Source organism: Spermophilus citellus (assembly GCF_964194105.1).
Source record: "Spermophilus citellus genome assembly, chromosome: 13".
NCBI classification, from domain to species: domain Eukaryota; kingdom Metazoa; phylum Chordata; class Mammalia; order Rodentia; family Sciuridae; genus Spermophilus; species Spermophilus citellus.
In genome coordinates, this window is record NC_138193.1 from 78,804,177 (window position 1) to 78,831,795 (window position 27,619).

The following is a 27,619-nucleotide window of genomic DNA, read 5'->3' on the forward strand; positions in this document are numbered from 1 at the left end:
GACTGTGGCAGGAAATATATAAGATAAGCCTGAGGCATGTTATAGTGCCAGAAAATAAGGAAGTCCTCAAAACTAAACCACCCCCCACCACCAAATGATGGCAGTATACTAAAGAAATAAAGAAGTTAACTGAAAGAGCTCCCAATGATCAGATCTGGAACAATAAAATAAGTAAAGTCATATTGGATTATTACCCAAAGTATAAAATAAATATCCATGAGTTTATGCTGATATAAATAAATGAACAAATAAATAATGAGGGAGGAAATAAATCTTCCATGCAGAAGAGTTCTAAATAACTTATGTGGTTACTTGGCCCTCAAGGATCTGGAATATAACTACCCCCTATTGGTAAGTATGGGGTTTTCATAGTGACTTTGAACTTCCAAGGAATACAGTAAAGAAAAGTGGGGGGAATGAGTAACTTCACCGTGGAGGGACCTAGTAAACTCTCTCTGCTTGCAGGCTGCCATGTGCTGAGCAGATTTCTTTCCCCATGCCCTTCTGCCAGATGTTCTACCTCACCTCATTTTCCACTGTGAGGTGGACATGAGCTTTTGGTGGTCAGGGGCATTAAAATTAAAAATGGAAAACTGGCAGATACTATCTCAGGTACATAGATAGGTAACCAAGGTCAATATCAACAATAAGTCATGTTGACAGCATGCCACAGTCTGGCTGGGCACAATTCAGGAGCCACTTGTCAAAAGAAATGAACTTTATTTTTAGAACCACACACGCCAAACAAAACAGCTCCTCAGGAAAAACCTTCAGAGCCCAACTGCCACCACCGGCTTCCCACAAGCCTCTCAACCTCCCCCACTCCTCCTGCTCTTGAGGCCGATTGGCTGGGTCGCGTGGGCAGAGCCAAAAAAGTCCCCCAATGAGCAGCTCCATGGTCTGAAAGGGTGGGGAAACAGCCAAATGAGCATCACCGCAGAGGAGCCAATCAGTTGGCAGCTGGAAGTTTGCTGGGGCCCCTTCGGCTGTGGCTCTCAACAACAGCATGCACTTTGAAATGATGTAATAAAAAAATGGGGTCTTTTTCTTCCAAACTTATAATCACTATCTAGTCAGAGAAAAACATCAGATGAATCCCAATGGAAGATATTCAATAAAATACCTAACTAGTACTCCTCAAACTGCTAAGGTCATTAAAACAAGGAAAATTTGAGAAATTGTCCTAGCCAAAAGTAGTCTAAAAAGGTATGACTATAAAAGTGATGTAATGTGATACTTTAGATGGGAACCAGGAGGTTGGGTATGAAGAACATCAGATAAAAACTGAGGAAATCTGGATTAAAGTATGGACTTAGTTAATAATAATAATGTATAAATATTGTTCCATTAACTGTGGCAAATTCACCAGTAGAAGATGTTAATGGTAGAGGAAGCTAGGTGTGGGGTATATGAGGACTCTCTGTAATATCTTTGCAATTTTTTTCTCTAAAACTATACTAAAATTAAAAGTTTGAATAAAAACAATGGTATGTCTTAAAATCAAAAGTCTTGAATTTATCAAACTTTGATATGATCTGCGCCCTACAGATGTGGAAATCAAGCCCAGAGCTGTGAGGATAGCTGGTGCCTTCTGAGGAAGTTTCTGACTACTGGCCAGCAGACAGTGCACTCAAGTGGTATAGTGGTAAAGACCTATCAATGGCTCTCCAGCGAGGGAGAGATTCACCTTCAGCATTTGCCAATTTCCATGATGTAAATATTCCCACAGAGCTGACTTCAAGCTACCAGTGCCATGTGACTGAGCATGCTGGGAAGAGGTCCACACATCCGCTTTCCACTGGGTGCTGTGGTTGACTTGCACCACCTTACAAGAGCAGATTGCAAAATATTTAGGAATTTTATGAGCTGGTTGGTAAACATGAGGATCTTAAATTTGGCCCCATGGGGAATATCTGCAGCACATGCTACAAATCAGGTTTGCTACAAATTAGGTTTGCTGTTTTTTTTTTCCTTCCCAGAGTTAGTTTATCAGCACACATCATTAAAACATCAGAGTACTGAGTCTTGGCTGTGTCTTTGTCACTAAGGGACTGAGTGACCTTGGACGAGTCTCTGAGTTTCCATTTATTCATCTATAAAAAATGGAACTGGAGTAACTAACCCCCTCAATTTTCTCCCACCTTCGGAATTCTAATAAATAGGGGGCCTATTTTTAAAGTTCCCACAAAAATACAACCCAAGGTCATGTGACCCTGCACTTAGTGTTTTGAGAGTCATCCGTAGTCCCTCAGGCTGGGGTCCCTGTATGCCCCTCAAACTTATTCCTCACCATGCCTCTCTCTGTGCATTGAGTTCCAGGCTCACAGAAACTCTTCAGACCCAAAGATCCATTTGGTGTTCTCTCCTGCTGCTCCCTGAAGCCTCTGCACATCCTGTTCCATTCCTTGGCATACTCTTCATGTCCTTCTCTGGCCACCTCCCACTTACCCCACTGGGCCTCTTGGAGAGAGGTCACTTCCCCCCAAAAGTCTTCCCTGACTTTCTCCAGACCAGCTGAGGTATCTAGCCAGGCTGTTTCCCTGGCAGCGCTCTTTATTTTCCTCCATCATAAATCTTATCCGTTTTTATTGTTATTGCTTGTTTTATTGTCTGCTGTCCCCACCCAAATTTAGTGCCAAGAGGGCAGAGACTGTCTCTTCTTAACATCGTACCTTGAAGGCCTGCACTTGGCACACAAAGGTTAACTTAACAACCACACTTGACCACGTTGTCTGCCAAAACACTGCTATTCAGACAGCAGACAGGCTTCCTCGCTTCCTTGGTGACTCCCCAGCAGTCAAGGAATCCCCTTGAAGCCAATGCTTCTGCATGAGCAGATCTCCAACAAGGGATTTTTGCTCCCGAAGGTTTGTTGCTGTTGCCCCATGGCTGTGTGATTCTCAACCCCACAGGATCAGGGCTTTCCAAGCAAATACCCCTGCCCCTGGACCAGAAATCCTTGCTCACATAGTCTATAGCAGCCCCTAGAAGGGGCTCTGTCTACCACCGGGATAAGTACTTAATTTGGCAACATCAGAACCTTAAAAAACTACTCATTCAATTGAGAGGGAGGACTGTGGATAAGAGTGGGTGGACCCACAGCTGGTGATTTCAGACACCAGAGAGCTAAACGCGGGACCACGTGCCAATGAGGTCTTACATTCCAAGACATCACAGAATCATGGACCATGATCTCTAAACCTCCCTGAGGGGCATCTGGACACTCTTGCTACTTAGAGTCTGTGACCCTCTGCAGCCTCACTAACATAACTTTGAGTATTTTTGAACATTCATTTTCAGATTTGTTCAAGGTGTTCCCAGACCAAACAATCTTGGGGTCGCAGAACCAGATCATCCAATCTGGCCATCACATTGTGTAGGTGAAGAAACTGAGGCTCGGAATGGAGAAGTAATTTGCCTAAGGCCGCCCAGCTATGATAGGGCTTTATTAGAGTCCTGGCCCTATGTCTAGCCTGGGGTTCTTCCCACAGTAGCAATCCAGCAATCAGACTTCGTGAGGAATAAAAAGACATGTGGAATGGGGCAGGGCACATGGAAAGGAGGCCCAGGGAAAGACTAGTCCAGCAAGAAGTCTGTTAGAAAAATCTCCTCATCTCCCTGGAGATGTTTTCTTGATGCATTTGAATAAACTGACCAAAGAATCACAGGCCACTGGATAAAACCATATAACGTATCATGACCTGTGGAATCCCTATAGGATCATTTAAGAAATAGTTACAATACAGTGTGAGAGATGCTAACATATGATGTAGCAGATGCAATGTTAAGAGGAGGAAGAAATGACTAACTTTGTTGGAAAGAGCCAGAAAAATGAACCTGAATCTTAAAGGATGAGAAAACAACAAGGTATTGCAAGAAAAGATGATATTCCTAAGCAAAGGCCCAATGGATGTGTTGTGACCGTTTCCGTTCAGGATCAACATAAAAGTGCACAGGGTGCATGGGTGTGCCAGAGGTTTGTCCATGAACACACCTGAGGCTCCAGAAGTGACTCAAAGAGAAGGTCAGTGGGAGAAGCACCTGGGAAGACAGGCAGGGGTCAGCTGCGGATAGAAAGAGACCTGGGTGCAAAAATTCCAGAGATGAAGCCAGAGAAAGCCAAAGCTTGTGGGTGATGTTGTGTAAGAGGCAGAAGAGTCTGGACATTATCTTGAGATAACACAGTCATTAAAGTCTTCTGAGCAATTGAATGCCCCAAATCCTTGCTCATGAGAATCAATCAGCCAGGAATGCTAGGAGAAGAGCCCCAGAGGCAAAGAAAGAGTTGGTGGCAAAAAACTACCAGCATCAATCCTTCAGCCTGTGACTCCAGGACCAAAGAGAGAAGCTCTTCTCTGCCTCCCTTCACCACAGTACCTGGCCCACCTCCAGCCCAAGTCACCTCTAAACAAACACAGCCAACCTCCTGGAGACCAGCCTAGGCGTTCACACAAGACTCCGCTTACCACTGCAAAGCCCACGATTGTTTGCTAAAACAATCCCCATTTGAATAGCTCAATCATTAGCTAAAGTGTTGAAGAAACAAAATCTATGACTCAACCTTGGAGAATTCAGCCCCTACTGTTGAATACATTGAAGCAATACTTGTTCCAGGATTCCTACTTACTATAAAACACTGCATAGTCCTAAAGTAAAAGTAATATACAGGTATCAAATTCTCCTTCACAGGACAGGTCCTGATGCCTCCAACCACTTTATTTGGAAGATTCTGAACAGAGAAGATGTTTTCATCAGTTTGCCAACCGGCAGGATACAGCCATGATGAAATTTCTGAGACACAAAGTGAATCTTATCAACCATACTCTCTGCCACTAACATGTAGTGGGCGCCGCTTCTGTACTAGACACGGTTCTTAGAGCTTTACCCGTTTTAACTCATTTGATGCACACAACATGTCCATGGGGGAAGTAGCAATCCCATTGTACAGATAGAGAAACTGAAGTTTAAAGAAGTTAAGTTCCTTGCCCAAGATCATATATTGAAGCAGCAAAGGCAGCATTGGAGCCCAGGACTTCCAGAGTCATGTTCTTAATCACTATTCAGTTCTATGCTACGTACCAGGAGAGCCACAAGATCACAGAGTTCCCTGGGCATTTTTCCTTTGAACACACATTACTAGCTGAAACATTCAAACACATTTAATCAGGAATTTCCCTCTGGTTCCAAACTTCCTGTTTGCCCTGAACATCCGATGTCAACGCGCTACTTCTGATCTGGTCAGCAATAAGGCGGCTTCCTCGGAGCAGTGTAAACTTGGCTTTCATCCCAACAAGCTCTGTCTCCACTCTCTCCTTCTGCCCTCCACTGAATCATGTCACAGTGACTCCAGCCACACTGTGATCAGTAGGTGACCCTGACTGAAACCAGTTAGCAGTAAAGATGGTCTCATTCTCAAATACATTTGGACTTACAAAAAAAGAAGATCCTGGGCTGATATTTAGCTTTCCTTTATCAGGGGGACAAGTCCTTCATTTATATAGCATGGGAGAGGGACAAGATGACCCTCATGACTAATATGCACATTGCCAATGTCAGCTTATTTGTTGAGGCAAATCCTATAGGACTGGATGGTGGGGGCTGTGTGGGCGTTCAAGAAGGTGGCTGGGTGCAAGGGAGCCTGAGAAGGAGGTTGAGGCCCCAGTCAGTCTGTAGCTTTCTAATGTAAGCAGATCCATCAGTGTGTTCCCGCAGTTAATCAGTACAGTTGGCCCTCCCAATCCATGGCTTCTGCCTCTGTAGATTCAACCAACCTTAATGAGAAAATATTTCTTAAGAGTCATGTCTGAGCTGGATGTGGCATACACCTGAAATCCCAGCAACTCAGGAGGCTGAGGCAGGAGGATTGCAAAGTTGAGGCCAACCTGGGCAACTTAGCAAGACTCTGTCTCAAAATAAAATGAAAAAGTCTAGGGAAATAGTTCAGTGATAGAGTATCTCTTAATTAATCCCTAGTACTGAAAAAAAATGTATCTATATTGAACATGTAGATAATTTTTTAGTCATTATTTCCAAAACAATACAATATAACAACTATTTACATAGCATTGACTTTGTTTTAAATAGGCTAAGTAAACTAGAGGTGATTTAAGGTATCCAAGAGGATTTACATAAGTTATATGAAAATAGGCACCATTTTATGTAAGGGACTTTGAACATCTATGGATTTTGTACTCAAGGAGGTCCTAAAACTGATCCCCTATGAATTCTGAGGGACCATCCTGCCCTAGGGTTCCAAAGTACCAATAGGAATGGAATATCACCAAAGAAAGTTACATTTTTCTCTAATATTGCCTGGTCCTGAGATCACGGCCCTAACCTGCACAAAAGACACAGACGCACCTGCCTATCCTTGCTTCTCCAAGATGTGGGTCTTACACTACTGCTTTCTTTGTGGATAAGTCAACACCCCCTGACCACTGGATGAACCCCAAAACAACCTTCACACGCACTTTTATGATCATTAGCTTCTTTAACTATTACGACTTATGCCAAGTCCACAGGTTTTACCATCTTACTTTACTTAATATTTATTATTAGTACCATTTACAGATGAAGAAACTGTGGCTCAGAATGAGACCATTTGCCCAGGGCTACATAGTAAGTGACAATACTGGGGCTTGAACCCAGATCCTCTGTATGAGTTTGCTAAAGCTTCCATAAAAACCACATGTTGGATGACTTAATCAACAGAATTTTATTTTCTATGATGGTGGAGGCTGGAAGTCCAAGCCCAAGGTGCTGGCAGGCTGGTTTGTTCTGAAGCCTCTCTCTTTGGCTTGCAAATGGCTATCTCCTTCTGGTGTCCTCACATGGGCTTCTCATTGTGCTTTTTTGTATCCCAGTCTCCCATTCTTCTTCTTCTTTTTTTTTTTTGTTCCAGCTTTTATTTTTTATTTTTTTTATTGGTTGTTCACAACATTACAAAGCTCTTGACATATCATATTGCATACATTAGATTGAAGTGGGTTATGAGCTCCCAATTTTACCCCAAATGCAGATTGCAGAATCACGTCGGTTACACATCCACAATTTTACATAATGCCCTATTAGTAATTGTTGTATTCTGCTACCTTTCCTATCCCCTACTCTCCCCCCTCCCCTTCCCTCACATCTTCTCTCTCTACCCCATCTACTGTAATTCATTTCTCTCCTTGTTAATTTTCCCATTCCCCTCACAACCTCTTATATGTAATTTTATATAGCAATGAGGGTCTCCCTTCATTTCCATGCAATTTCCCTTTTATCTCCCTTTCCCTCCCACCTCATGTCTCTGTTTAATGTTGATCTTATCTTCCTGCTCTTCCTCCCTGCTCTTTTCATAGTTGCTCTCATTATATCAAAGAAGACATTTGGTATTTGTTTTTTAGGAATTGGCTAGCTTCACTAAGCATAATCTGCTCTAGTGCCATCCATTTCCCTGCAAATTCCATGATTTTGTCATTTTTTAGTGCTGCGTAATATTCCATGGTGTATAAATGCCACATTTTTGTATCCATTCATCTATTGAAGGGCATCTGGGTTGGTTCCACAGTCTAGCTATTGTGAATTGTGCTGCTATGAACATCGATGTGGCAGTATCCCTGTAGCATGCTCTTTTAAGGTCTTCAGGGAATAGTCCGAGAAGGGCAATAGCAGGGTCAAATGGTGGTTCCATTCCCAGCTTTCCCAGGAATCTCCAAACTGCTTTCCAAATTGGCCGCACCAATTTGCAGTCCCACCAGCAATGTACAAGTGTACCCTTTTCTCCACATCCTCGCCAGCACTTGATGTTGTTTGACTTCATAGTGGCTGCCAGTCTTACTGGAGTAAGGACCCTAACCCTAACCCTAACCCTTTAGGAGGGAAGGTCTAACTCTTATCAATGGATAGAGTTTTCTGGGTGGCTAGCCAGATTAGTCTAGAATGAACCTCAAGATGGGTAGTTCAACATCCAAATGATAGTTACAGAAAGAGAAAACAGAAATTGTTAAAGAAGAAAAATATTTTCCAAAACTGAAGGTCAATTTTCCAAATTAAAGAGATCTATCTAGGAGTCAACCTAATGGATAAAAAACAGACCTATACTTTATCATTAAATAGTTTTATAATAATGGAAACCGAAAACTGTAACACATTTCTGGAAAAAAAAATTAAATAGGTTCACACAAAGGATCAAGAATCAGAATGACTTTAGACTTTTTAATAGCAACAATGGAAGTAAGGAGACATTGGAACACCTTCAAATTTTGATCAAAACCAGTTTTCAATCTAGACAACTTTGGGCAAACTTTCATCAAGTTGGAGAATAAAACAAAGATGATTTTAGACATGAAAAACTATTGCAAGTGCTATACTAAATGGAGGGAGTCTAGCAAGAAAGAGGAAGATGTGAGATATAGGAAAGAGAAGCTTCAACACAGGACGGCAAGAAAAGGAAGAAGAGGACAACAGTGATGGGGAAATCCCAGTGGCAGCCTTGCAACTGGCAAAGAGAATATCTCTTCATACTAGGGAAGTTTAGAAGCTTCTGGAAGAAATTTACCCAAGAATGGGAAATTGATAGAATACCAATTGTATCTAATCATCCTATGGGATAATGTGGAAAATTTGTAAGTTTGTGGGTAAATTAATAATGAGTAAACAGAAAAACAAAAAGATAATTATTAACCAAAAAATATAGCCAAGGGAAAGTATTTATGGCATACCACATGACTTAGTTCCACAGCATATTTCACAGTAAAAATAATAGTGAGCACACTGTATATTCATTTAACCAAAAGTACAGTAAACGGTATAGAGAGGATGTGGGATGGGGAAGGGATGTTATGTGACAGGGCACAGGGGATGAGTAAGCAGGAAAGAGAACTAGACCTTCATCTTCCACAGGAGAAAGTAACTAGGTAGGACCTAAAACACACAAAAAAAGTAATAATAATATAATGTTATGTGGAAATATAGAGATCCATACTGAAAGCTAAGAAAGTAAAAGTGTTGCTTCTTTGGAAGGGAAAATGGAGCAGAAGGGGGTGGGGAATAGAAAACTGTTCTTTATTTATCTAAACACCTTGCAGAACTGTTTGCTTCTTTATCTGTATTATATCTTTGATTAAAATAACATTTAAGTTTCAAACTATTTCACTGTGTAAACTTGGGTGAGTTACTACCCAATTTTGTTGTTCAAATTCCACATCTATAAAATGAAGGCGCTGGATTCTGTAGTCTCTGAGGCCTTTGATTAAACATTCACTCACAATTCCTGCCACAGTAGCTGATATCCTCCCACTAGAGACTCTACCCTTAGACTCTTGGGAGTTTGATATTCAAATTTCATTTTAATAAAAGGTGAGGAAAAACTAATAGCTGAGAACAGTCCTTGGTGACCAAGCTCTATTGGTCACCAGGTCCTTGAAGACTGGAAAGGCAAAAATAGAGGATCACTCCACCATCCACTTCTCCCCTGATTTGCATTAGCTTTAAATAAATGGACAATGGACTGGAAGGAGATGAGGCTATATTAGACCTCAGTATTAGTATTGGGTCTTCCAGTTATTAATACAGGTTTAATTAAAGACATTTTCATAAGGACGTCTCCAATTGTGCCAATGACAGAAAGCGGCTCCAGGGATCTAGGTACACACACTCCCTTTGACTACCAGGAAGGCCTGATTAAACTCTGTCTGGGCTTGGAGAGCACAGCTAGTGTGACAGGCACCTAGGGAAGATGACTCTGCAAATGAGGACAATGGCTCATTAAGAATCAGAAGGCTTTGGAAATTCAAGGAGCAGGGGAGCTTTGCAACTTAAAAGTTCCCTCTATGGTGGACCAAGACCAAATTTTAGTGCTTGAATGCCAAATGTTAATCATTCATGATACTTTACATAAATAAAATGGCCTTCATTCCCCATTGTTTTCACATGTCTAGCAGTTGGACTCCTGGCAATCACTCATAACTACCTGAAGAAGGAGACCAATGAGCCAGGTGTGATCTGAACTTCTCAAATGGAAACAAGTCACCAAGAGGTTCTATAACTCGATTGAGATTTCTTAAATAATCCTGTGGAAACTATTAAACTGCTTACCTTGGGCAGCTATGAGATCTGTAATGATGAAACTGACTCCACACCCTTTCTTTACTATTTAAATTTTTATTTGTTTGGGCTGAGGTTGTAGTTCAGTGGTACAGCACTTGCCTAGTATGTGTGAAGCACTGGGTTCAATACTCAGCACCACATAAAAATAAAATAAACGTTTCTCAACAACTAAAAAATATGTCTTAAAATTTTTTTTTATTTGTTCAATGTCTCCTACGACTTTTTTCATTTAAAAAAGTCCAACTTTACTGAAGGAAGGAAAAGGGGTAAGAAGGAATTCATTCTTCTAATGTGATTCCAGAATCTCCTTTTGGAGCCTACATTGCATAAAAGATCTCCCATGTTCTTTTGATAGATCTTAATAAAAATCGACTCAATGTAATCTTATTAGGTTAGCTAACATTTATTAGGCTTTACTGAAGTAGGCATTCTTCAAAATCACTTAGAGCTATTAACTCATGAAATCCCTACAGCTTCAGGAGACAAGCACGACTGTCAATCCCACTTTCTAGATGAAGACACAGAGACAGAAAGCTTTAAGACACTTGGCTGAGTTGTAGATTCTGTGTTCTTTACCACTGCTGATATGCAGTGCTCCTGGCTTTTAGATTGGAAAAGAATAAGAAGGTGCATTTCTGGGCTGGGGTGTGGCTCAAGCAGTAACACACTCGCCTGGCATGTGCAGGGCACTGGGTTCGATCCTCAGCACCACATAAAATAAAATAAAGATGTTGTGTCCACCAAAAACTGAAAAATAAATATTAAAAAAAAATTTCTCTCTCTCTTCTCTCTTTCTCTCTCTTAAAAAAAAAAAAAGAAAAAAGAAAGAAAGTGCTTTTCTGTGTGCCAAGCTCTCCTCTCAGTGTGCACCTCTCCCCCCTCTGAGGTCCATCACAATCTCTCTCTTCTGTCTTTTATGCCACATGAGTGAGGTGCAGTCTTTGTCAGTCGCTGCTGTTGAACATGTACAAGTACCGAGCGTGACGTAGAGGAGGAGAAAGTTCCCTCTATCAAGTTTGGACAGAAGGTCCACCCTTTGATACTTCCACCTCTCCCAGTGTGTGTAAGTGTGGGTGGAGAAGGACTTTTCCAAGCCTCAGCCAGAAAGAGTGGGAACAAGGTGATCTAATGCAGTCGCCTGCCATAGCACATAGATTTGACACTAACAAGTACCTTGTGCTGCCTGGGGCAGATGGACTGACCCCAAGGAGGACCCGAGAAAATGGGGCTGTGCCTATGAGCTTGCATTGTCTTTCACGTATGAAACATCAGCCAGAGATCACTGGCCAACTCGCCACTAAATTGGCACGTGTATGAATTCCAGCAGGAAGGCTGGAAAATTCAGTCTCAACTTTGGCAAAGAAGTTCATTCTCCAAAGCTTGGTTTTGCTGATCTCCTAAATAAACTGTCTTTATCTTGCAAGATACAGTCTCTGCCTGTTTTCAGAACAGCCAAAAACAAATAGGTAAGGACATACACAGCCTCTCAGTCAACCTCATACTGACTCCCTCTATAGCCCTTATGTGGGACACTTGGAACAAAAGCAACATGGGCATACAGTCCCCTTATATCCATAACATCAGAGATAAAGGAGGAACTGGGTATTGTTTATACTCAAGGGGGGAAATGTGTATTGCTCTGTTAGGAATTCTTTAAACAGACTTTCAAGAAGTACATACCTATGAAGTAGCAACTCCATAGACTGGAAGGTTCTGGAGCAGTACAGACCGGAAAACAGACATGTATTGAACACCAACCACAAACAGGGTGCCGTCCTAGATCACTCAGGTAAGCTCCCTCTGGGGCAATTCTCACTCACAGAATAGGTATCATAAGTTCAAGGACAAGGTTAGCAAATGCATGGTTCAGAGAGATGCTATGTTGCTTAGGGGAGGCCTGATCCCATGATGTAGAAAGCCACACAGAGGAGGGGGCACATGACACAGTAATATAGGCAGGATGGAATTTCTCTAGAGCTTTGCGCCCCCCCCCCCCCAACATCTGGAGAACATTTTAAAAGCACTTAGATTCCTGAACCCATAGCAGACCTATGAAATCAAAAGCTCTAGGTGTGTTACCCTGGGATCTATCTGCATTCTGTTGTCATTGTGGCAAAAAATACACAGAAGTAGATGAAAGAATGACCTCCAAATACCTATCATTCGGCTTCAGCAATCATCAACCCGTGACTATTCTTTTTTTTTTTTTTTTAAATCTAAACCCTTATCTATTTCCCCTCCTCTAGTATTATGGAATTGGTACTTTGTTTTTAAAACCTGGGACTCTGAGACAGACCCTGGATGTGAATTGGGAAACAATCATTAAGACAAGGGAATCCCAGGGCCAGAGGGAACAAAGGCACAGAGAAATGAAAGAGAACAGTATTTGCAGTAGAATAGCAAGTAATCTGGAGAACTAAGAGGGTAGGTAGGATACATGTTTAGGGTGCTGATAGAAGTCAAAAGATCATCAGGGGCCACTAGGGCCCTGTTAGCACAAGAGGTGTCTTTGTGAGAAACACAATGCTAAAACTCAGCTTGAAACTTAACTGCCATTGTGATGGTACTGGGAGGTAGGACCTTTCAGAGGCGTTTAAGTTATGTGGGCTCTGCCCTCATGAGTGGACCAATGCCACTGTCCCCAGAGTGAGCTTACCCTATCTTGCATAAGCCCCTCATCTCCGCCCTCCCTTCCTCTTTCCACCATTGTTTTTGGTCTTGGATCACATGATGCCTTCCACCACATTATGACACAGCAAGAAAGTCTCATCAGGTGCTGACGCCTTGTTCTTGAATTTCCTAGCCTCTAGAACTGTGGTCCAAGAAAGCTCTGTCTTTTACAAATTACCCACTCCGTTATTCTGTTGTAACTGCACAAAATGACCTAAGATACACAAAAAGACACCTATGGGAAGAAAAATAAAAACACCTCTTTATTGAGGTTGAAGCTACTCACGCCAGTAGAGTGGGGCTAGATGTTGTTCCCACTCACTGACATACCCTTCACTTCCGTCCATGCTCAAGCCACAGAGCTGCACAGTGCCAGGGTGGCAAGGAGTCTGAGTCCACGCAGGGGGTTGGGCTTTCTCTTATAAGGGTCAAAGGATGCTAAGAAGTGACCATATGGCAACCAGCTATAAAATAACACTGAGAAGCAACAGAGGGGTTAGAGGACAGACTGGGAGGGTGGAAAACCAAGAGTCGGGGAGTGAGTTGTCAATAAACTGTTAAAAATCATCCAGGGAAAGAGGGAAGAAGGCCTTAAAGGTCAAGCTTCAAGAGGTAGAGATGAGTATTTGGGGTAGAATAGCAAGTAATTTGGAGAACCAAGAGGGTAGGATACATGTGAGGAACTGCTTTTGTTTGGGTTCTAGGGAGAACTGGGAGCTAGCTATAGAGATCAGAGAATCATGGGGCATATAGAAGCCATTCCAAGCCATGGGAAGGTTGGAATTGCCCAGGGAGAATATTTGGGTTAAGAATATAGAGGGGTGAAGGCCCTGCAGAAAAGTTGCATTTAAAGAATGAGACAGGAAGGAAAGGAGCCAGCCCAGGTTCTGCCGTGATCAGGGAGAGAAGAACAACAGAGAGATGAAGAGAGAATAGTTTATACAAGGCAATAGAGCAAAAGTGGTCACAGGTGTGGTGAGAGGGAGGCAGAAATATAAGGGAAGGTCAAGTTCTGGAGCACCTAGAATAACAAGCTAAAGAGCTTGGAGTTGGACTTGAAAAAGCATCCTAACAAGTGTCACATGCACAGCAGGAAATGTCACACTTAATACTCTTAAGTGTGAGTATTACACACTTAATACTTACTATACACTTAATACTCCTGCCACTTACCAAGAATGACCTTGGACCAATTATTCCAGAGTCTCTATCTTTGCTAGTAAACTGTGGATGACTTGTACCTGCTATAACAGGGATGGTGTTGGGGAGACATCCCAAGGAATGGCAATTTTTCTTGTCACCAGGCACTGACAAGTAGCATGGATGATCTTTCCACATCTCTAACTAGCTTGCAAACTGCTTTGGTGGCAAATATTAGAGTTTAAGACTAATTGAAGTCAACGGTCATATTTGATATAAATCGTGTGCAAGGCAAGAAAATGAAGAATAAGAACAACAAGATAAGGGTTTAAAAAGAAGAAGTGGCCCTTTGGAGAGTTTGCAACTTAGTGAAGGATACATGTGGAGGTCTACTGCTAATGGCAGGTGCAGCAATGAGAGCATCAAATTGCAATTCATTCACCAACGGCAGCGCGAGGGATAGAGAGAGTCACACTGGATGATGGGGCCAGGCAGACAGCATTGCAAGTGGCCTCTGGGCTGGTGGATTCAAAACAAGGCATTGTTAGAAGCGGGGTGAGAAGGGTATACTGGGCTGTGCCAGACACTACCTGAGATGACTCCCAATGAGCCACATCCCAGTTACCCACTCCAGCTACTTCCCTGGAGTAGATGCAACCTATGATTTACCTTTAACGAATGGAGTAGGCAAAAAAGATGTGATGTCACTATTGTGATTACGTTACATTATATGGCAAAGGTACAGAGATTTTTGTAGATATAATTAAGGTTCCTTTGGTGGGCCTGATTAGAGTCCTTTAAAAGAAGGCCCAGGTTGGGGGTGTAGCTCTGTGGTAGAACATTTGCCTGGCATGCACAAGGCCCTGGGTTCCACCCCTCACATAGCAAAACAAGTAAATAAATCAATAAGGGTCCAGGACTTCTCTGAAGTTAGTGACTTGAAGCAGGAAAGACTCTCTTGCTGGCCTTGCAGAAGCAAGCCACATGAGTTCTAAGGCTGCAAGGAAAAGAAAGAATTCTGCCATTAGCACATGGGCTTGGAATAGCAGCTCAAACTTCAGAGAAGAATGCAGCCTAGCTGACACCTCAATCACAGCCCTGTGAGACCCGAACACAGGATGCTGGTGAGCTGGGCTCCTGCAAAACAAGGAGATAATAAATGGGTGCTGTCCGAAGCCTCTGTTTGTGGTTATGGGTGATATAGACAATAGGAAATAAATACATGGGCTCCATTGTGGAGGGCCATGATAGCACGATAAAAAGTATGGGCTTTGTTATGTGGGCTGGAGAGAACCATTCACTATTTTTTCCTTGCATTAGGAAGTTGAGAGATGACAGAAGGAAGGGAAGCCTGGGGTGGGGTTGACCAGAACCCCCCCCAAAGAACATTTACTCAGGCCATTGCTCTCAAGGGCAGGTTAGAAAACTTTTGTTAAGTAACTAAGTTCTAAGTTAAACCAAGACACTGCTCTTCCACCCAATTAAAAAAACAAAAAAATGAGGAGGCAAAGACCAAGTAAAGATATTGATAGTCACTGGAAAAAAAAAAAAAAAACAACCTTAGGGAACTTCAATGTCCTTGTTGCTAATTATAAATATTTACTCCTCCCAGAATTCTTGACCTCACAGAAAAGCCTGCTTAAACAGTCATGCCCCGTTACCGGAAAGTGTGTGTGTGTGTGTGTGTGTGTGTGTGTGTGTGTGTGTGTGTGTGTTTCTTGGAAGGAATTAGGCAGTAATAAAGGACTGGACAATCTGTAAAATGTCACTTCCTGTTGGGTAATGTCTAGTTCCCACTCCCCTCCCCCATCCTAGATCATAACCCCCCCTCCCCAGTCCCCTCGGAGCAACTCCCCCTTCCCTGATTCTATCAGCTGGAGACAACTGAGCCAAACAAACTCAGGAAGTGGCAAAAGATCGGGAAGGGGAGGAAGTTCATGGCACAGAAGGAAAAAGCCAAGAGAATGCCCTGATGCTCAAGGAAGCGGGTGGGGGAGAGAGAGAAATGAAAGTCGCCCCAAGGTCACTCGGCGCCAAGCCTTTAAATGTCATCTCTGAGCTTTAAATCAAAACTGGCACAAACAGTGGGTCAAATCTCCAGGGACCATTCAAATATTAACATTCACAGTGATAAACAGTCCCCCCAAAAGTCTTCTGTAAGCAAATTAGAACAAACAACTCATCTAAAGCCAGTTGCTGGGAGACCAGTTGGGAAAAGAGCCAAGTTCAAGCGTCTGGAGAAGTCTTTACTCTTTGGCTTTCAGGAAAGAGGAGAGAAGGAGCTACCTGTAGATCACGCCATGCTGGTGCAGGAACATGAGGGCCGACGTGACCTCGGCAGCATAGAATCGTGAACGAGGCTCGTCAAATTTTCGGGAGCGCTGAATCTGGAACATGAGGTCTCCACCATTCACATATTCCATGACGAAAAAGAGGCGGTCCTGCAGGGAGAGAAGAAAATGCCATTTAGGTCATTTTGTGGCAGCCTGTCTACGCAGGCCACTATGCTGTGAGCCGGGGGTGACAACCAGGGCTCAAGGGGCAGGAAGGCTCAAAGGTGGGTAAATGCTGGGAGCACGTGAGCCAGCAAGAGGACAAAGGAATGAAGCACATAAGTTAGGGTACAGAGTGTTATTTAAAAACTTATTTCTTGCTGGGTGGGGAGGCACATGCCTGTCATCCCTGCTACTTGAGAGGCTGAGGCAGGAGGATTGCAAGTTTGAGGCTAGCCTCAGCATCTTAGCAAGACCCTCAGCCACTTAGCAAGACTCTGTCTCAAACAATAAAAAGGGCTGAGGATGTGGCTCCGTGGCAGGTGCCTCTGGATTCAATCCCTGATACCAAAACAAACAAACAAAACCCAACCACCACAACAATAAAACCTTTGTTCTCTGTCTTATTTAAATTGACAGAAAGGAGAACCAGGCCTTTGATTCTGGTCATAACTTGAGGTGTGGCTCTGGACAAGCCTTTGTCTTTTTGGAGGCACTGGGTTTCTTTCGGGTAGACTGAATAATGATCTTCCAAAAGATGCCCAGGCCTTAATCCCTGGAATGTGTGGCTCTTTATAGGAGAAAGAGTATTCTGCAGATGTGATGAAGTCGGGGATTCTGAGAAGAGACTTGGCTGGATCACTGGGGTGGGCCCTGGGCAATCACTAGTGTCCTTCCAAGAGGGAGGTAAAGGGAGATTTGGGGAGCAGGGGGACGCAGTGGGACGATGGAGGCAGAGACTCGAGCGTCTGCAACCACAAGTCCAAGAATGCAGGCAGTGGCCAGAGGCTCATACTCCTTCTCCTCCTCTTTCTCCATCTTCTTCTTCTCCTTCTCTTTCTTATTTATTTATTATTATTATTTGTAACACTGGGAATTGAACCCAGTAGCACTCTACTACTGAATCCATCCCCAGCTCATTTTATTTTTACTTAGAGACAAGTCTCACTAAGTTTCTGAGGCTGGGCCTCAAGCTTGAGACCCTCCTGCCTCGGCCTCTTGAGTAGCTATGATTATGGAGTATACCACTGTGCCTCGCTTGCACAGTTTTTTGATGACTATTTTCTAAGGAATGCTGTGCTAGATAGGCAATGAAGTATATCACTGCCCTGGGGAGAGTGGGGGTTATAATTCAGGGGTGCAGATGGGAGATGGAAAGAATGATTTTTAAACCACAGGAGCAAAGTTACACTGGGTACAGAAATAATTTAGAGAAAGGACCACTCGTTGTCATGGAAGCAGGAGGGATGGACTTTTTTCTTGAGAGAAAGAGAAGGTAGGGGAGGCAGGAGCAAATGCCAGGACTTGGAAACAGAGTGAGCATGTCCAGGGGCCAACAAACAGACCAGATTAGCTGGGAGGAAGGTTAACAACGGTGCGAGAGGTCACAGGGCCAGAGTGCATCCTTAATACACAGGCTAACTGAAGCTTCCCGAAGCACATTGTTTTTCATTAAGACTGAGTAAAAATTACCAAGGGTACTTTCTTTATTCATGAAGTATATCTATTACATTACAGGCAATAATCCCAGATTCAATAAATGTCCTGACCATATCTCTGGAATTACTCAGACTTTGCTGGTATTCAAGAAGGGTTAAGGGCTAAATTTCTCTTCCTTGAGTTGTTATATTTCCCTTTCAAGGCCTGCCTCATTTTCTCCCTAGGGTGAAGTAGCTGCCTTGCTGACTGTTCATGCAGTCATCCCTTCTGCATCCAAACCTTTTTTTCAAAAACCAATGCTTAGTAAACTATGGAACCAGTCTAGGTGTCCATCAATGGAAGAATGGTTCAAGAAAATGTGGTATATCTATACACAATGGAGTTTGATTCAGTCATAAAAGAAAAATGAAATTATGTCACTTGCAGAAAAGTGGATAGAACTTGAGACATGATGTTAAGCAAACCTTTCAGAAGGTCAAGGGTCATATTTTTTTCTCTCATATGTTGGAAGCTACAGAGGAAAGTGGGGGGAAAAAGGTAAGGGGAGACAGGGATCTCATGAAAATCAAAGGGAGATCAGTAGAGGAAAGGGACCAAGGGGTTGGGAAGCGAAGATAGAGGGAGGAAGTGCTGGGGAGTGTGATATTGGCCAAATAAAATTGTTATATTATGTGCATGTCCCAAATGTAACAAATCCCATCATTACGTGCAACAATAATGCACCGATTAAATAGAAAAACATGGATAGAGGAAACAAAATGTTCAGGCCCACTCCACCCCAACAAAATCAATATCTCTAAGTGGCGGGGAACCCAGGCTCCCCAGGTGATTTCAGTGTGTGGCCAGGGTTGAAAATCATGGGCTCTATCTGGCTTTTGTCAAGGTATTTTATATCTGTGTGGTTGATTGTGGATTATAAGACAGTCCTTTTTGTCTTTTTAAGGATTCTCCCAAGAACAGGAGTTCTCCAACTTTGCATCAGAATCACACAAGGTTAACTAGATCACGCATTCCCCCAGATTTCTGAAGATCTGGAGTGGAGCCTGTACATCTGCATCCGGGTGATGTGGATGCTGCTGGTTCAGGGACCACACTTTGAGAAGCTTTGCTCTAGAGCACTGGGGGCAAGCCTTGCACATGACAAGTAGAGCAGCAGCGTCCACTTCACACTGCCCACGAGCTGAACCACACCATGAGAAACAGGCACTGCAACGCCCTCCAGAGCCACCCACCCCGAACTCGGCTGCAGGAACAATGGAGTGTTTCCTTGACTGTATTTGAAAGAATGCAAATCTCTAAAGGGAGAAATCCTCCCTTTCCCGCCCTCTTCCCAAGCTCATTTTTATTCTACAACATTGGATACATGGCATTGAAGCTTTGGGGCTGTGGAGTGAGAAAAAAACTCCCACCTCAACTTCATCACTCCCTGCTTGTGTAACCCCAGGCAAATGACTTCATCTCTCTGGGCTCAGTTTCCTGACCTGTAAAACTGAGGATAATAGGACCTGCCTTACGGGCTTCTTGTGAGGATTAAATTCCATGTTAAAATGCCTGGTTCATAGTTGATGCTCCATAAAGATTACCCATGTCTATTGTTACAGAGAGTATAGTAGCCGTTAGAATTATTAGCATTATTATCAAGTGTTTTTTTTTTTTTTTTTTTTTTTGCTAACCTCCCCATGACTTTCTTCCCTAATTACCTCCTCTTCCAACCAACACTGCTTTGTGGCTTTCAGGAGAAGAACCCCAGGGGTTCTTCTCCCTCCCTCTCTTATATGCTTCTTCTCCTCCAAGCCATGAAGTGTGGGAACCCCACAGGACCAGGACCCAGCCCTCTTGTTTCCCTGCTCTGCTGCTGGGTGACCTTGTCCACACCCACAGTTCCTAGGGCCTCTACACGGATGACTCCCAAACTTAAACCTCTCCTCTGGGCTTCAGTTTCACTTATCCAAGAGTGTTTCTGCCCTCCCCCAGATGCCTCACAGCCACTCAGACCAACATGTTGAAACAGACTCCATGATTTTCCCTAACAGACTGGCCATTGGCCAGGGCTGCCTGGCTCAGGGCAGGCCTACACCCTTCAGCCAATTTTCTAAGTCAGAAACCTGGAAGTCAAGCTTGATCCTCCCTCTCCCTCATCCCTCACATCCATCAGCCTTGCTGCTCCTACCTCTTGTGTCTCTGCACTTCTCACGTTGATCTGCGCCTCTCCATTTCCATGACCATCATCCCCGCCAAGTGACTGGCATCTCTGTCTTATCTAGATTCTTGCATTGACTCTTAGCGATGTCCCCCACATTTATTCCAGCACCCCATCCACATGCTAGTCATTCTATAGGCAGAGGGACCCTGCTGGATGGGAAACCCAGTTGTAATTCAACCCCTTTTCTCTCTCACTTTACTGTTTAATTCTTTTTTTATTAAATAAATATTTTTTAGTTGTCAATGGACCTTTATTTTATTTATTTATATGCAGTGCTAAGAATTGAACCCAGTGCCTCACACATGCTAGGCAAGCACTCTACCACTGAGCCACCACCCCAGCCCCTCTGTTTAGTTCTTTAAAAGCCTTCTTGTTACTCTTAGAATAAATAGCTTCAAGGACTCTACAATCTTCCGAGTCTTTGCCTTCCAGCTAGCCCTTGTTGCCTCTGCCCCAGGACCTTGACTAATCTCCTCTCATGATGAATCCTTCCTGGTCCTATAGACTTATAACAGTGCAGTCAACTATTCTTTGGGGAAGCTTTCCAATGGCAAGGTCAAGTCCTCCCATGATGTGCTACACTTGTTATTATGAGATTCAGTCCAGACGAGGTTTTATTGTGTAATTGATTCATGATTTTCTCCCTCTGGAATGTGAATGCTCCAGAGAGCGAAGACTGCTGGTAATTCTGGCCTGTCTTTTTAAGGGATTTAGAGACCCCTGAAAAGACCCAGGTGTGGTGGTGCACACCTGTAACCCCAGCAACACAGGAGGCTGAGGCAAGTTCGACTGATCCTCCCTCTCCCTCATCTCTCAAATTCATCGCCAAACCTTTCTGCTCCTACCTCTTGTGTCTCTGCACCTCTCATGTTGCCCTACACCTCTCCATTTCCGCCATCACCATGACCACCATCCTGCCCAAGCCTGCTCATTCCACTGAACATCATGAGAGGAGCAATCCTGGTTGTTCGAGTTCCTTACTATATCTCCAGCAGCCAGAACTGAGCCTGGCCCATGGTCGGGTCTGGTATACCTGGTGTTCCTGTTCTGTGCCTGTATTTTTTTTTTTTTTTAATCTGGGGGGATTGAACTGAGCTCCATCACCAACCCTTTTCATTTTTAATTTTCAGACAGGGTCTAGCTAAGTTGCCCAGGCAAGCCTACCTCTTGTGATCCTCCTGACTCAGCGTCCCAGGTCTCTGAGATTACAGGCTCATGCCTACATTCTTGAACATGGCCAAAGTTCCCGCTGCTAGAAATTCAAAAGTAAACCAGAGTTGGTTTCTCTGGTTACTTCTTTAGTTAATTAACCTCATCTTGAGCTATTCTAAGTTTAGTTTAAACCTGATTTCTTCTCAACAGCTCAGTGAGCATGCCCCCAGAGCACAATCAACCCTCTTTATGTATTAGGGGTATTTCAAAGCCAGGAAGCCTTCCCCTTCTTGCTCTGCAGTGAGTTTGGATTGTCGCTGACCTCTAACTCCAACTTATTTGAGAAGCACGTTTTGACGCAGAGGGAGAAGCTCCAGTCATTCTGGGAACTGCTTAATTATATAAACTGAAATCAAAAGAAAGCTGGCAAACCCAGCGGCCACTCATTAATCCCCTCTTGGCATCAGTAGAAAACAAAACGAAAAACCAACTTCCTGGTAAAGTAAGCAAATATGTTTTCTGAGGTAATCAAAGATTTTAAAGGCTTTATTCTACCTCCTCCTCCCTTAATCTCCCCTGAATGTCTAAAAAGTTATGGTCTTGTGATAGCAAGGAAAATAATAAAATTAGGAAAGCGATTATGTGTCATGGCCATGTAGGGTAAGAATAGTGGACACTGGCCACTAAGCTGGAAGGGCCACAGCCGTATGTTTGAGATTCCCATTGGGCTCCATTTTCCCAGAGCATTAGCTTCTCCTGTCTTTGAAGGGAAGACCAGGCCCGCCCTCTTCATCCCTGAAGGTGTGATAGAGAGCCAGAGACTTCCTCCCAGTGGCACTGCGTGTCCTGCCAATTGGGTTTGTTTGGACACACGTTCTCCACCAGTTGTTGGCTGTTTATATGTGCAAAGATTCTATCGCTTTTAAGTCAATTTCACATGAGTGCCCAACAAAAGCTCAGACTTGGAACAGCATGCCTCGGATATGTCAGTGACGTATGTGCACCTAAGGAAGTCGTGGGTCCTCATGGCATTCTTTTTTTTTAATCTTTTTTTTTTTTTTAGTGTGGTGCTGGGGTTCAAACCCAGGGCCTTGTGCAGCCCAGCAAGAGTTCTACCACTGAGCTACAGCTCCAACCCTTCATTTCATGTTCTGAAATGTCTCTTTTCCTCTTCCTCATGCATATCATCTAACCTGTCACCAGGTCTGCCCTGGGCTCTCCGCTCTCCGATGGTGAGGGGATATGGAAAATGATGTTTCTGGTTTCTGAGAGCTATAAATGGAACACAGGAAACCCTGGAGCACACAGGACGCTCCATCAGTGTGTATTAAACGCTCTGGTATCGACTCAGACTGTGAAACCTTTGTGTCTTGTTTCTATCTCCTTGACTGTCATAAAGAACAGTGATTGGTCACCCAGGCCTTATCACTCATAGAAGATCATCGCAGGAGAAAGATGTATGAAAACTCTTCCTGTATGTTTTCCATAATACAACCCTGTTGGTGGAACTGGCATGGCTATGGGAATTTGGTTGAGATAACCTGAAATGGAGGAAAGCCTGCCCTTGAGTAAAGTCTTAGACAATGTTAGGTGGGAGGACAAGAAGGCCCTGCAAGTTTGAAGCTCAGCCTTGAAGGGAAAACTGAGCAGAGGTAAACCCTCAGGTGGGAATGAGGAAGACAGGCAGGATGAGCTCCGTAAAGAAACAAGACAAAACAAAAGATGATTAGTTTGTTTTTTTTTTTTTTTTTTTTTTACATCTAGGAACAGGTTTGGAAACCCAGGACACAGGTGTGAAAGAGTCTGGGGGTGCCTCTGAAGGAGACAGACTGGCCCACTGTGCATTGTTGGAAAGAAAGTAGAGATAATCAAAAACGAAGTGGCCAATAAGAATGCTGGCAGTCTGAGTTTTTAAAAAATGACATAATTAATACTCATTTAAGAAAAATCATTTTTGAAAAATGGATTAGAACAAGGTAGGACAAAGCTATTCCATTTCTACTATCTCAATTTTATATTAAATATTATCTTAAAAATGTTTTTCTTTTTTCTTTTTTGTTTTGTTGGTTTGGTTTTGCAGTGCTGGGGATTGAATCCAGGGCTTGTGCATGGTAGGAAAGTGACTGTACCACTAACCTCCATCCCTAGGCTGATGAAAGAAAGAAAGAAAGGCAGGGGGGAGGGAGGGTGGGAGGAAGGAAGGAAGGAAAGAGTGAGAAAGAGAAAGAAAAAGCAGAAAGAGGAAAGAAAAGTGAAAAACAAAATAAACAAACAAAAAATCAGGCCACCTTTTTTTTCTCATCATTACATTTCCTCGGTTTAGCAAAGAAAAAACGCAACCACTTTGGGAAACTTCACCACATGAATTTTATGTGCTCATTTCTGGATGTTGAGCCACAGATAGAACAGTCACCATTACAGTAAACAAACAGTGAGCATCACCCGGGGCTTTCCCACTCGGAAGCTGACACACCGCGTGCCGACACAGCCCCGTCCCTGCACACCAGCAGAACCTCGATTAATGGCTGTCACACATCAGCCACTGTGTGCCGTCAGGAGGTCAGTGTGGATAAGCAAACGGAAGAGTCTTGCCAATTCAGAGAGTGAAATCGTCTCCTCTGAGTGATAATTATCATTAGCAATATGAATGTTCCTATGCAATAACAACAATACTCATCTTAATGATGTTTTTCTATTTCCCCACATTCTCAGCCCTTCTCTAATAGGCCTACTCCTCCTTCCACCTCCTAGTGTTACAAGTCTCACTCAGATATAATGACCTTGTAGTCCTTCACCAAATTCAGGGTCATGGCAACCAAGTTCCTATAGTAATGACCAATTTCATCAATACCAACAGAAGTATGGGAAATATAAAATTGATTTCTACATGGCTCTTTTTCTTTCTGAATGCAACACCATTATTTTTATCCACTTCTTTTAAAGAAAAACCACTGGAACCACCATTTGACCCAGCTATCCCTCTCCTTGGTCTATACTCAAAGGACTTAAAAACAGCATACTACAGGGACCCAGCCACATCAATGTTTATAGCAGCACAATTCACAATAGCTAAACTGTGGAACCAACCTAGATGACCTTCAATAGATGAATGGATAGAGAAAATGTGGCATATAAACACAATGGAATATTACTCAGCAATAAAAGAGAATAAAATCATGGCATTTGCAGGTAAATGGATGGAGTTGGATAAGATAAAGCTAAGTGAGGTTAGCCAATCCCACCCCCACAAAATACCGAATGTTTTCTCTGATATAAGGAGGCTAATTCATAGTGGGGTAGGGAGGGGGAGCATTGGAGGAACAGACGAACTCTAGATAGGGCAGGTGGGGGGGGAGGGAGGGGGCAGGGGATTAGCAAGGATGGTGGAATGTGATGGACATCATTATCCAAAGTACATGTATGAAGACATGAATTGGTGTGAACATACTTTGTATACAATCAGAGATGTGAAAAATTGTGCTGTATATGTATAATAAGAATTGTAATGCATTCTGCTGCCATTTATTTTTTTAAAAAATCAATTAAAAATTTAAAAAAAGAAAAAACCACATGATTGAGGTATGATTGACATAAAAAAGCTGTCCATAGTTCATGTACAGAACTTAGTAAGCTTGGAGATAAGTACACCCTAGGGGAACCCTAACCACATTTGATGCCACAAACATGTCCATCATGTCCCAAAGTGTCCTCCCACCCTCTTTATTATCTGTGTGTTTGTGACAGAACATAACATAAAAACTACCTTCTTAGCAACATTTTACACATATAATAGAGTATTGGTAACTCTGGTTGTCACTGCACGGATCTCAAGGACTTACTCATGTAAGTAAAACTTCAACTGACACCTCCTGAGTCTCCCTCTCCCAGTTCCTGGCAACCACCACTTTATTTCCTGCTTTTATAAGTTCAACTATTTTAGATACATGATGTAAGTGCTATGATGTAGTACCTGGCCTTCTAAATCTAGCTTAGTTTACTTAGCAGAATGTTCTCCAGCTTCATCCATGTCATTGCACATGGTAGGACTAAATAATAAAGGCTAAGTAATAGTCCACTGTATGTAGACATGGCCATTTCTTACAATGATCTTCTAGAAGCCAAAGAGGGTGGAGCTAAACCTGCTTTTGGTAAAAAAGGAGATGCCTTTTTTTCTTGGAAACCCTTAACCAAATGAGAATTAACCAAATAGCAAAAACTCCACACTATCTCATCTGCTGGTTGAGAAGATATAAACTTCACTCATGTACACATGATGTTTGTTTCTAATTGCGTAAAATTAGGATTATTTGACTTAAACAGGATGGCCCAAGTTTAAAGTGACCTAAAGCTGCACCAAACTGACTCACCCAATAAAACTCAAATAAACATTTCCTGCCTCTGATTAGAGCTGCACTTGGCCCAGGGAACAACCTCAAATCCATGGCCCCTGCCCCCCCCCCCACATTTCCATCTGGGTGTGAAAGCTGGGGAAAAGGAGGGGAGCTCTGTCTTATCATCAAAGAACACTTTCATTTTACAGGGATCACCAGCATCTTATGAAATCAAAGTTTCTATCCTATGGTATGACAATACAAACGGACCAGGAATGGTATGGGGTCAATTTCCTCTTTGAAAATGACAGAATCAAGAGAGTTTCGACAGGGAACCTCACAGCAGTCCTGTTTTGGGGAGGTTCTATCTTTTTCTCCATTGCTTGATCCGCATCAACATCCAAGTCAGCATCTGGACCCCTCCTGGTGTCACCCCACTGACTGCTTGCTGTATCAACTGCTACTTGTGAAACATGGCATATCTGGACTTCAGGAAAGCCTTCAAAACCTTCCCCTTAGTCGTCTGGTCTACCTAGCAGCCTGGTCATCTTGCAGAGGTCTGCGCTTCTGGGGTAAGCCTGGGGCCCACCTAGAATCTGGTCTGCCTACACTGGGCAAGAAGATGAAATAAAGCTGTTTTGATGTTACCAAGAAGTAATTGAAGCTGAAATGGAAAAAAAACATGGGTTGCTCACTGGGGCCCACTGACACTGGGTAGCCAGCTGTTTGAAGTCAAAGTTAAGGACCTACAGGGTGTTTCTTGTAAGTCTTTTTTTTTTTTTTTTTGAGTGGGGTGTACCAGAGATTGAACTCAGGGACACTCAAATACTGAGCCACATCTACAGCCCTGTTTGGATTTTAGAGACAGGCTCTCACTGAGTTGCTTAGTGCCTCACTGTTGCTGAGGCTGGCTTTAAACTTGTGATTCTCCTGTCTCAGCCTCTCGAGTCACGTGCACCACCGTGCCTGGCTCTTGAAAGTCTTCCTAACCCTAAAAATACAAGTATTCTTGCTCTAATCTCATTTCCCGAACTCAGCCAAGGCCTTGCTAATGATCTTGCCCTCTACCAGTGCTTCTTATGAGCTCAGGCTCTTCCCCAAGGTGTGGACTGCATCAAACTGTTCCACCTGTATGCCTTCCTGTGTCCTAGCAGGACATAAGTGGCTGACAGCTGGTACTCATGATCCCCTCTTTTGTGTATCCTCATCTGTCGAGGCCCAGAGCTTGTGTAGCTTAATAAAGAACCAAATGAGTCTAGTTGGTCTCCAACTTGCTGCTGCTGGAGATGGTCCCCCTCGGAACTGAAGCAGCTTATGAGATGGTTATTCTGATTCCAGAAACTCAGAGTCACTTTATCACCAACTGTGTCAACAGAAAAAGCAGCACCTACAGAGATCATGTTAGAGTTCTGAAATAAAGCCTGTTTCCAGGTTAGGTGAGTCCTGAACCATTTAAGTCCTGACACTATTGATGCTGTCTTCTCTATCTACTTTCTTTGTTTCTTTGCTTGCTTACGCAATTTAGAAAGGAATCCTGCTAACCAACCAGGGGAATGTGCCCATATCTACGTTCAAACCACCAGTCAATTCAGAGAAAAGCAATCAAGGAAACTTTTTTCAATCTTGTATATTTACAACAAGGGACCAGTTAATTGAATCTCTTACTTTACTAACAGCTTTCAATACCACAATTTTCTACCCCTTTCTTTCTTAAAAATATACATGTTCTTATCACAGTTTTAAAGATAAGCAAATATCAGGAAGCTGCCCCAAAGAAAGAATGGCACTGTATTTCCCTTTAAGTGTGGGGAAAAAAATATCACCTGCTTAGATGGAATGTTTAGGATGATCACACCCTCAAAAAAGGGTTTGGTGTGACAGTCAGAGCTGATTCTACTAAGGAGAACAATGACACAGGAGGCATATAGACCAGAAAATATGCACAAACAGTGGTGGACGCAGCAATCAGGAATCCAATAAACTGATGTTTCTTCATTTGGAGGACCAGGAAGCTGGTCTTCTTTTCCATTCCAGTGGGTACATACATTCACTAGGACCTGGCTCACACCTGGTAAGTTCAACCATACTGACCTCTTCCT

At 43.1% G+C, this 27,619-nt stretch overlaps 1 protein-coding gene across 1 annotated transcript in view; it reads right to left on the reverse strand.

Moving 5' to 3' along the window:
- PRKCE (protein kinase C epsilon) overlaps window positions 1-27,619 on the reverse strand; it is a 480,838-nt gene that overhangs the window by 73,035 nt on the left and 380,184 nt on the right. The window contains exon 11 of the mRNA XM_081265157.1: window positions 16,189-16,343. Within this exon, the coding sequence (XP_081121283.1) occupies window positions 16,189-16,343 (155 nt within the window). The remainder of the gene's footprint in view (window positions 1-16,188; window positions 16,344-27,619) is intronic.